This window comes from Lampetra fluviatilis, chromosome 5 (assembly GCF_964198595.1).
Source record: "Lampetra fluviatilis chromosome 5, kcLamFluv1.1, whole genome shotgun sequence".
Lineage (NCBI taxonomy): Eukaryota > Metazoa > Chordata > Hyperoartia > Petromyzontiformes > Petromyzontidae > Lampetra > Lampetra fluviatilis.
In genome coordinates, this window is record NC_136279.1 from 13,580,945 (window position 1) to 13,591,848 (window position 10,904).

Sequence of the window (10,904 nt, forward strand, 5' to 3'; positions counted from 1 at the left end):
TATCCATGTGAAACCCCATGGGTAGGGTTCCTAAACTCCATTCCTCGTGACCCACCACCATGAACGGTCCTTGACATTTGACCAGATTACCTCCTTTCAAACACATATCAAGTGATTCCATCCTAAGCGTGCCTGATGATTGTCAAACACATCTCACATGGCCTAGAGTGCACCAATTCAAATGTAGACCTTGTGTATAGGTGTCTTGATCCTCATGATGCTCTTTAATTTTAATTGGTGCGCTGGGTCTCTAACACGCACAAGGTCTCTAACAATTTAGAACACTGCTCTATGTGTGCACACATAACACACACAATCCCTGTCTTCGTTTGAATCGGGGCTCAAGACTTTCCACGTTACAATGTTGATATTTTGAGTGGGTTTTGCTCGTGCAAGAACAACAATTCAGTCGGTGGTCGGAACCGCGGGCAACATTACTTACAAATTGTTGCGCCTCTGCTTAATCAAGCAATATGTTCAGCGACGTTCATACGACATTACCACCATTTACCCACGGTCTTACACACGTAATTTACGAAATGTATCATGCATAAAAAATCCGCCCAAATTAATTCATTATTTAATGCATCATTAAAGGCATAACTTTTATATCTATGCGGCTGATGGGTCAAACAAAGGTCGCTGAGCTCATTATGCAAAAAGACGTGCATGCGAAGCTAAAGGTGTTTTACATTTTTTCTCAGAATTGTTCAGAACTAAGTTCCAACCGCTTCCGAATCGCACGACCGAACCAGGACTCCACTGTACCTACATCTGATCCACCTGGCACCATAAGCAATGACGGCTCCTTCTGCGTTAGAAACGTCGCAAGAGATACTTGGATTAATAAAACCTACGTCAAGCTAACATCTGGGAAACCTCCCTTGGCGTCGGAGAAGAAAGAGAGGTGGCGCAATTTGACGTCCAGTCACCGGTCGAGCAGCTTCTTTGAGGTGGTGGATGCGAACAATGTGTTTCATCGCGGGGGTTACTTGACAGTCACTGTGTTCATGCGCGACGCGCATGGCATGCCCAAGCTCCGTGGCGGCGACTTTATTGCGGGGAGGCTTTTCAACAGTAAGCTGGGCGCGGCCGTGTCGGGGAGCGTTCACGACGTCGGCAACGGCTCCTACCAGCTGAGTTTTCCATTGCTCTGGACTGGCAATGCAACCGTCGCCGTGCGGCTGCTACACTCAAGAGAGGCGGTCAACGCCCTGAACTACGTGCGCGAGAATTTTCCGGAGAAGATAGCCTTCCAGGCCGTGTTCCGCGAGATACCCGAGTCACCCAAGACCACCAATTGCTACATGACCAGCGTGGAGAACTTTAACCTCACCAACAGCAGTAAGGGTAGAGGCGATGGAGTGATGATAATCATGATGCGGTTGTGCAGCGATGTTGAGTGCCAATCTGGCTTCTCAATTGCAATGAATAGATGGTTTTATCCCAGTCACCAATAACCGTGCAAAAAACACGTGGTATTTAGTTTTCACTTAATTTGGCCTCTGTAACATAAAAGTGTGGCCCTTAATGTGTGAGTAAAAACGGTCAACTAAAGAGGTTAGAAGTAGATTTGTGATATCACCTTATGCAGATAGTTCTCTGAAATGGGATTATACTGCTCTGAGATAATTTTTCATATGTACTTTATCTCATTACATGACACTGATAGAATTAGAATAATATTTTGAAAATTAAAAAAAATTTCAAATAACGCACATGACAATGGTGGTGATGCAGGTTATGACAAAGAAAGGGCAACTTCGTTGACTTGGGGCTTTGGCAGAAGGCCTTGGTTGCTTGACCAGACATCACGTAAAGGAGCATAGCATGAGATGAGAGGTGAGAGATGGGTAGGGGTGATCAGGAGGACGATCAAATACTGAGCACGATCTTGTAGTTGATATTGAACTCGATTGGAAGCCAGTGGAGGGATCGGAATATGCCGGTGATGTCTCATACAGGTGCAGTTGAGAAAGCTGGTCATGGCATTTTGGTGTTGGTGAAGATATAGATGATAATGTTGTAGTCATAGATGGCAATGATGTTGCAGGTGATGCAGATCATGGTGGTGGAGCAGGAGAGAAACAGGCACACATTCAGGCAGATGTAATGCAGGAGGACTTTGAGCTGATGGACTTGCTGTCAACTAGTACCAGCAGTATAAATACCAACCTCCTGGGCAGTTTGAGCCAACCACCTTTTAGCAACGAAAGATGGATAATTGATGCACACAACAATAGGCAGAGCCGGGACCACTAAAACACAGCAATATAGTTTAGTGGGTAATGTAGGTGGTGAATATGGCAGTCACCCCAGTCAGTTAGCCCATAAAACCTGGGACTGTCCCATGACCTGCCAAAAAGCTTTCAACACTTCAAATTGCCTCAAAGTGCACTTTAGCTAGCACAAACACCGTTACTTTGTGATGAATGGCTGTAATTGTTCCAGGTGGTGTTGTAGCTGATGCCGAAGGAGATGGAAACATTTGCAACCTGACCGACTCCAAGCTGTGCGAACCCTGGATGTGCATCAAACCAAATACATCCCTGTGCAAGTCTCTTCAACACTTCCATTCTTACAACTACGAGGCAATCCCTTGGGGAGATGAGTACCGGCATCTTTTTGAAAGGTGAAGCAAATGATGACAATAAGATGAATGATTTATTTTCTAGGATTGTAATTTATTTTCATATATTTTAAAAGACATGTACACTTATTTTTGTTACAAGCATAACAGTGATGTTCAATGGCCAACTATTGATGATGATCTCGCGTAGGATTGTCTCAGTTTTACATCGGAGCCTAAATTTGCATGGCAGTGATTTCTACCACCGCTGAAAAATATCTATATTACACATCCCCCCATATCAAGATTTGTGGATAAGTGAGAGGAGACATTTATTATAAAAAAATGAATAAACAATTTTTTACGTGTGCATATTTTGCTAATCAGAAACAATGTTCCATCGAGAACTTTGAGGCACAGAGCCAGGGAGAGGGCCAGGGTCCAAGAACTAGGCCATTCTGGCCAGTGCAGCAAGGAGGGTATCAGGGTGAAGTCGGGAATTAGGTTGGGTGGCAAGCCTGCTTGGGCTCCATATCAACAATGTCAGCTGGCAACAATGAACTGAGGGGGGCCAGCACCAGGAAAGCAGTGAAATTACTAGGCCCAAGGCAGAAAGGATCGGTGAGCTTTGGCACTCATGCGGGTTCAGAGACATTGAACCTGCTATGAGCTTCGATTTAAAGCTTTCGTGACTGCAGGGATTCATCTTCTTGGTTCTTTCGGTAAAGCCACGTAGAAGGGAAGTAATAAAATAATAAAAATAAAACATAATAAAACAATTCTCACAACGTTTCGGCCACAACGCAAGCAGCCGTCCTCAGGTGAAAACCAGGTCTGTCGAATCGACAGCGTCTGAAGACGCAACGTCGTGAGAATTGTTTTATTATGTTTTATTTTTATTATTTTATTACTTCCCTTCTACGTGACTTTACCGAAAGAACCAAGAAGAAGATGAAGTGCTGCCAAGGCCATTAGAGCCTGGCACTAATGACGTCAAGGATACCGAGGCCATTAAAGGACCGTTGATGAGATTGTAGGGGTGTCAGGGGAAGGATTCCCACCAATAGATGGGTTAGTGGGAGGGGTGATCGAGGAGATATAAGGAGAGAACGGGCGGGAAGAAGGGGCCTTTGGCGGGAACGAGATTGGGACGGCTGGGGACAGGTGTGAACGGAAGAAAAGGAATAAAGGACGAGACCCCTGCAATCTCGTGTCGGCTCCCCTTTACATTTGGTGGCAGTGGTGGGATCTTAATGGCTACAAAGAATAATCTCCGCGGGAAAGAGCCGAGGGAAGAGGAAGCAGGGGCCGGGGATCCTTCCCATCCTGGGCAACAAGGGGGCCTGCTATCAGAAGCAGCAGAAGGGGGCCCGGATCGCCTGGAGGACCCCATGGAGGACCGCATGGCCCGCGTGAGGGCACTCCAGGAGCTATTGCAGAGGCTCCCTATGGGGGGCCCGCCGGCACCTGGACCCCCACCCCCACGCGTACTACGGGAGGAGAGGCCACGGGACCTGGAGGCCGACCAGCCGGCCGGGCAGGAGCCGCAACCAACCTCGTCACGCCAGCCGCCGCCGCTCCCGCCAAAACCCCCAGGGCTAAACACCCAACACGGAGAGCAGGTGGCCGGACGGCCGCATCGGCTGGGGCCCGTCGACAAGTTTGTGGCTGAGGAAGAAGATTGGGAGGGGTTTGTCCGCCGATTCGAGGCTGCCTTCCACACTCTCGAGTGGACAGATGAAGAGGCACTACGAGCGCTGCCATCCGTTCTGGGCAAAGAAGCACTCTCCTCTTACACCTCCCTTCCCTCGCACAGCAAGTCCACGCTACAGGCGGCCTACGAGGCTTTGGGGGAGATATATTGCCCGGCGGAAGGAGCCTTTAAACGGTTCCAGGATCGCCAGCGAGGGGCTAAAGAATCCCCTTTAGCCTACAGGGGTGCACTGCTCGTGTTGGCGAGGAGAGCTTTCCCTCGCCTGGCTGAAGAAGCGCTCGAGGACCTCGTGGTCGAGCACCTCATCGCCTACGCTTGCCGCGCCGGCGTTGTAATGCCCGTGGTGACGCCGGAGGAACGCACCTCGCTGTGGGCTGCCCGGACCATCCAAGCCCACGAGCAGGTCATGGGCCGGGCGCCACCCGTGGGCCCGGTGGCTGGCGCGGCGGGGGGGAACAGCCGAGCCGTTGCCGCGGCGCTACTGGGTCCAGCGACACCAACCGCCGAACCTGCACCGTCGCCACAGGCTGCCTGTGGGGCAGCTGGGAACAGACCGCCGACGTCTGAGACGGAGCCATCGCTGCGGGAGGTGTACGCGGCGATCCGGGGACTGGCGGAGCAGAGGGACCAGGGGCGCGACCAGCCGCCGCGTCGCTGGCAGCCGCCTCTACAACATCGCGCCGAGCCCCCCCGACGGAACGCCCCGTGGGTCTGCCACCGTTGTGGTCGAGAGGGGCATGTGGCGAGGGGGTGCCGCATGGAGCCGGAGGCCGCCAACGTCACCTGGAACCCGCCGGGGCCGAACGCCGACAGGATCCAGGCGAGTGACGCCGTCCCACCCGGCCTCTCGGTCGGGCCGAGTAATTACAATTCCGACGCCGCGAACTCACCTGGAGTCTCCTCGGGGTGGGCGCCGGTGGTGTCGTTTCCCGGTCCCCACTGTCCTGGTCGGGGGAAGGGGATAGCGCCGGGGCCTGTGATTGCATCGCGACCAGAAGTGGCGTCGCGACCCGGAGTGGCGTCGCGAACGGACATGACGTTGCATCCGGAAGTGACGTCGCGGCCGAAAGTGGTGTCGCGGATCGCGCCGGGAATTGCGCCGGGGCCGTGGACCGCGCCGGGAATCGCGCCGGGGCCGGGGACCGCGTCGGGGATCGCGCCGAGGCCGGGGACCGCGCCGGGAGTCGCGCCAAGGCCGGGAGGGACGTCGCGGGCGGAGGTGACGTCGCGGGCGGAGGTGACGTCGCGGGCGGAGGTGACGTCGCGGGCGGAGGTGACGTCGCGGGCGGAGGTGACGTCGCGGGCGGAGGTGACGTCGCGGGCGGAGGTGACGTCGCGGGCGGACATGACGTCGCGGGCGGAGGTGACGTCGCGGGCAGAAGTGACGTCGATGCCGGGCGTGGCGTCGCGGGCGGGCGTGACGTCGCAGGCGGGCAGGGTTTCGCGGGCGGGCGTGACGTCGTGGGCGGGCGGGGTTTCGCGGGCGGGCGTGACGTCGCGGGCGGGGTTTCGCGGGCGGGCGTGACGTCGCGGGCGGGTATGGTTTCGCGGGCGGGCGTGACGTCGCCGGCGGGCGTGACGTCGCCGGCGGGCGTGACGTCACCAGTTACCTGCGACGCCGGCGAGTTGCCAGGGGCAACGGCCCGGGGGCGGAGGCAGCCCACACGATTGACATTGCGCCCTGGAGCAGGTCCACGGCCCGCCTCGCCACCGCTTTGCGGCAGAGCGAGACGGAACCAGGGGGACCACGCCCCCGTGACAAAGGAAAGGGAGGGGAGAAGGGAGGGGCTCACGGGAAGGCCCACCCCCCAGTCCCCACCGCCCCCTACAATGGGGGGCCCCCCCCACACCACAAGGGGGGCCCATCCTACGTCACCAAGGGGGGGCAATTTGCACCACATATAGAGCCCAGCCCGCAACCCAGGGGTAAGCTCACACTATGTAACAAGGGCGCGTTCACCCTGCTGCGACGCACTCCAAAGGGAGGAACCCCATCTTCAGTCCATTCACATCCATCCCCCATCATTTCACCATGCACCACAGTATAACGAGACGCCGCCTGGTCAGTGGCCGGACTCAGCCACACAATGGAGGAAGCTGGCAAGGCGGGTGGTAGCGGCCACGTCAGGAACCTCGGTCCTGGTCGGTGAAATCGCGGGAGTGTCGGCACGTATCTTGGTGGATACGGGTTCATCAGCCACGATCATCTCGAGCACCATGCACGAGATGCTGCCGGATAAAATCCGACCTTTCGTCCCCGTCAAGACAACGTTCATTGCAGCAAATGGAGGCAGCATGGGCTTCCTGGGCCAGGTTGAAGCCCCGATACAGATTGGGCAGCTTTCGGTAGCAGGACCCATCCTTGTCTCCGCAACGTTGCCCATACCCTGCCTGTTGGGGACGGACTTTCTGAGGCGGATGCCAATGAAAATCGATCTGGCCAATGGGTGGGTGGAAGTCCAGGGAACGCATCTCCATTTCCTAAAGGCGGAGGGGGCCAGCCGGGGTGTACCCTACGTGCAGGCTCTGGTCAGTAAGTCTGTCTCCATTCCCCCGGCAGCCCAGATGCTGGTTCCGCTGCAATATCGGTCCCCCCTCGTGACAGCCCGACCAGACTCACCCATCCTGGTGTCTCCGGCGTCAGCGGCCATGGATCGCCATGCGCTGGTGGGAGCCGAAACTATTGTACAGAGGAACCAGCATCTGTTCATTCAGGTGCTGAACACCTCCGATAGAACAGCGACGGTGCAGGAGGGAACAGTTCTGGCCCACGTTAGTCCCTTGTCATTAGGAGCCCCAGGGACAGAGCCCGAGCTTGTAGGCAGCATCAGCCAGTCCGAGGACAGAGGGGCCAAATCGTGGATGGACCAGCTGGCGGGGCCTGAGCCGGGATTGCCGCCTGACCAGAAACAGCAGCTGCACTCGTTATTGCAGGAGTTCTCGGACGTGTTCAGCCGGGGACCGTTCGACCTAGGGCGCACAAATCTGTCACAGCACCACATCAACACGGGAGATGCCGCACCCCTGCGCCAAAACACATATAGAATGAGCCCAATGTAAAAGGGCACATTCAACAAGCGGTGCAGGAGATGCTGCGGGCCGACATAATTTCTCCATCCTCGAGTCCCTGGGGGGCACCGGTGGTCCTAGTCAAGAAGTCAGATGGGTCACTGAGATTCTGTGTGGACTTCCGACGCCTCAATGCCGTCACGCTGGCCGACGCATATCCCCTACCACGTATCGACGACTCATTGGATGCACTGGCGGGAGCAAAATTTTTCAGTACGCTGGATTTATTGTCCGGGTTCTGGCAAGTCCCACTAGACGCGGACTCCCGGCCTAAAACAGCGTTCCGGACACCACAGGGCCTGTTCGAGTTCAACTGCCTGCCTATGGGCCTCCAGACTGCGCCGGCAACGTTCCAACGCATAATGGAGTTGGCCTTAGCAGGCCTCCAATGGGAAACGTGCCTCATCTACCTGGATGACGTCATTGTTTTCAGCCGATCATTCGAGGAACACATTGACCGATTACGTCAGGTGTTCCTGCGGTTCCGGAACGCGAACTTGAAGCTCAAGCCGTCGAAGTGCCACCTCATGCAGTCGTCGGTACACTACTTGGGCCACGTCGTCAGTGAGTCTGGAGTGGCTACAAACCCGGAAAAGACGGCCTGCATGAGGGCCTGGGCTGTTCCCACAACGGTTCCGGAGGTACGCAGGTTTGTGGGTTTCGTTTCTTATTACCGCCGGTTTGTGCCCGACTTCGCAACCATTGCTAAGCCCTTGCACGTGTTGACGGCGAAGAACCAGAGGTTTTATTGGGGCCCTCTGGAGGAAGAGGCATTCCAGCAGCTGCGCTCACGTCTGACAGATGCACCACCATTGGCCTTTCTGGATTTTGGCCTCCCCTTTATCCTGGACACGGATGCCAGCGATGTGGGCATCGGCAGTGTTTTGTCGCAAGTCCAGCAGGGTCGGGAGGTGGTTATCGCCTATGGTAGTCGCATGCTTTCATCAGCGGAGCAGCGCTACTGCGTCACACGTAGGGAACTCCTGGCAGTCGTTCACTTCGTGCAGCAATTCCGACCCTACCTGTATGGTCGCAAATTTACGGTCCGCACTGACCACGCGGCCTTGCAGTATTCGCTCCGCATCGACCAGCTTTCGGGCCAGCTGGCCAGATGGATAGAGCGCCTGCAGGAGTACAGGTACCAAGTAGTGCATCGCAAAGGGACCAGACATGCCAACGCAGACGCATTGTCCCGACTGGCGCCCCAGGGCCCTTGTGCATGCACCACAGGCGGGGCACGCTGCAAGGAGGCGAGGTCGGAGGGAACGGTCATCGCTCCCGTACGCACGGCGGAGGGCGCACAGGGTAAGGTCCAGCTGTCCGACCACGACCTGGGGCTGACCTTGGACGATTGGAGACGGCTACAGCTGGAGGAAGCCCCACTGCGAACGCTACGCGCCTCAGCAGAGGCAGGGGGGAGGAGTACATCGTATGGGAGGACCTCCTCATGCGATGGGACCCGACAGGGCGCCGGCGATGCCTGGTAGTTCCGGAGTCGCTGCGTCAACAATTGGTTATGGACGTACACGGCCGCCAGCTGCTGCACCTGGCGGGGCGGAAGACACTGTACACATTACAGGGTCGGTACTTTTGGCCAGGTATGACCGCTGACGTGCATCGATGGGTCGCTACCTGCGTCGAATGTGCGCGGCGAAAGCCGCCACCCTGAATAAGCCGGGCGCCCCTACAGCCCATCACGGTGACCAGGGTCAACGAATTGGTTGCATTGGACATCCTGGGACCGCTGCCGGTCACGCCACGGGGAAATAAATACCTGTTGGTCGGAGTCGAGTACTGCACGAGGTGGCCGATGGCGTGGGCCCTCCCGGACCAAACGGCACAGACCATCGCCGATGCCTTCGTGGGAGGCTATGTCCTTGATAAGGGGGCACCGGAGCGGTTGCTCACGGATCAGGGCAGGAATTTCTCCTCACAGCTATTGAAGGACGTCTGCTCTATCCTGGGCACTAAAAAGGTCCGAACATCTCCATATCATCCCCAGACCGATGGGATGGTAGAGCGGCTTAACCACACCATAGCGGCCATGCTGTCCCAAGTGGTGGACGAAAACCATTCCGACTGGGACCTCCACATTCCATCGGTCTTAGCGGCGTACAGGGTGGCCCCACACGCGGCGACGGGGTTCTCGCCGTTTTTCCTGATGTACAGACGGGATCCCGTTCTGCCTATTGAGGTGCAGCTGACGGACATTCCTGCAAGAGCCGACGCATGGCCGAAGGCACTAAAGACCTCTCTCATTTATTTGAGAGAGGCCCGCCAAGCAGCCGAGGCCGCATCGGCCACGAGCCAAGAGAGTAATGTACGGATACGGGAGAGGACAGTGACAGCCAAGCCCTTTAAAGTCGGGGACCAGGCATGGCTACACTGTCCTCAGGTGCCGGTTGGCCTCTCACCAAAGCTGCACCGACCCTGGAAAGGGCCGGTCGAGGTCATTAAAGCACTCCGACCGCAGTGCGTCCAGGTCCAACTGGGTAAGCGACGATGGTTTGTACACCCCACCCGCCTTAAGCCATACATCTCTCCACCGTCATCTTCACCAACATCACCACCAACATCACAGCCAACATCATCATCATCCCTACCCAGGCCAAGGTCGCCGACCACCACGCGCCGACCGGCAGGGGGTTCGGTGCCCTGTGTTCCCTTGTCACCTACAGCACCCCATGTGAGGCCTGACGGAGCGGCGGCACGAGCGGGGGCCGGAGAGACAGCGGCGCCAGGCAAGGCGACACCGGCACCACCGAACCAGGGACCGCGACGAGAGGGCCTTCGAAGGAGGGGGCCGCCACGGTCATCTGCTGCCTGTGGATGTGCGGGCTGTTACGGGATGCTGGCTGGAGACCTGGGCAGGCCGCGCAATTGATTTTGTTGTGTTATATTGCATTGTATGGTTGTGGGGGGGGGGGGTAAGGGCTGTCGTCACTGTCAGTGGTGGGAGGCATGGGGAGACTTAAATGGTCCATGGGGGAGGCAGAACCGAGGACGGTTATTTTTTCTCCGGGGGGGGGGGGTGGGGGTGATGTAGGGGTGTCAGGGGAAGGATTCCCACCAATAGATGGGTTAGTGGGAGGGGTGATCGAGGAGATATAAGGAGAGAACGGGCGGGAAGAAGGGGCCTTTGGCGGGAACGAGATTGGGACGGCTGGGGACAGGTGTGAACGGAAGAAAAGGAATAAAGGACGAGACCCCTGCAATCTCGTGTCGGCTCCTCTTTACAAGATTAAAGGGTTGTGAGATTATTGTTGCCCATCACTGAAGAGGTCAGGGGGCACCAAGACCTTGGGGCAAGTAGTTGGGAGTCAAAACTAGAATAAAAAACCATTCAGGAAAAAACTGGCAGAGAGGCAAGATTGAGGATTATGGAAAGTTTAAAGATTTGGCATTGAGGATTATGGAAAGTTTAAAGATTTGGCATTGTTGCATTCGAAGTGCACAAGCTCCTTCAAGTAAAGGGGAGGACAAGGAGATGGGATAGCAACATGTTGAAGATAAGCCATCTTTGGCAGCCATCTAGAAACGATGTGTAGAGTT

The 10,904-nt window shown here is 56.1% G+C and overlaps 1 protein-coding gene across 1 annotated transcript; it reads left to right on the forward strand.

Moving 5' to 3' along the window:
• Nucleotides 1-676: 676 nt before the first annotated feature.
• On the forward strand, nt 677-2,636 carry LOC144932328 (NXPE family member 3-like). The gene is made up of 2 exons (XM_078856268.1): nt 677-1,344; nt 2,452-2,636. Exons 1-2 carry the CDS (start codon nt 1,011-1,013, stop codon nt 2,634-2,636), a joined length of 519 nt encoding a protein of 172 aa, XP_078712394.1. The 5' UTR covers nt 677-1,010.
• Nucleotides 2,637-10,904: the final 8,268 nt, after the last annotated feature.

Excerpts from the sequence above, each read along its gene's own strand:
- LOC144932328 (XM_078856268.1), top strand. The coding sequence starts at position 1,011 with ATGCGCGACGCGCATGGCATGCCCAAGCTCCGTGGCGGCGACTTTATT. Across the intron at positions 1,345-2,451 it reads CTTTAACCTCACCAACAGCA|GTGGTGTTGTAGCTGATGCC; the intron begins GTAAGGGTAGAG and ends TAATTGTTCCAG.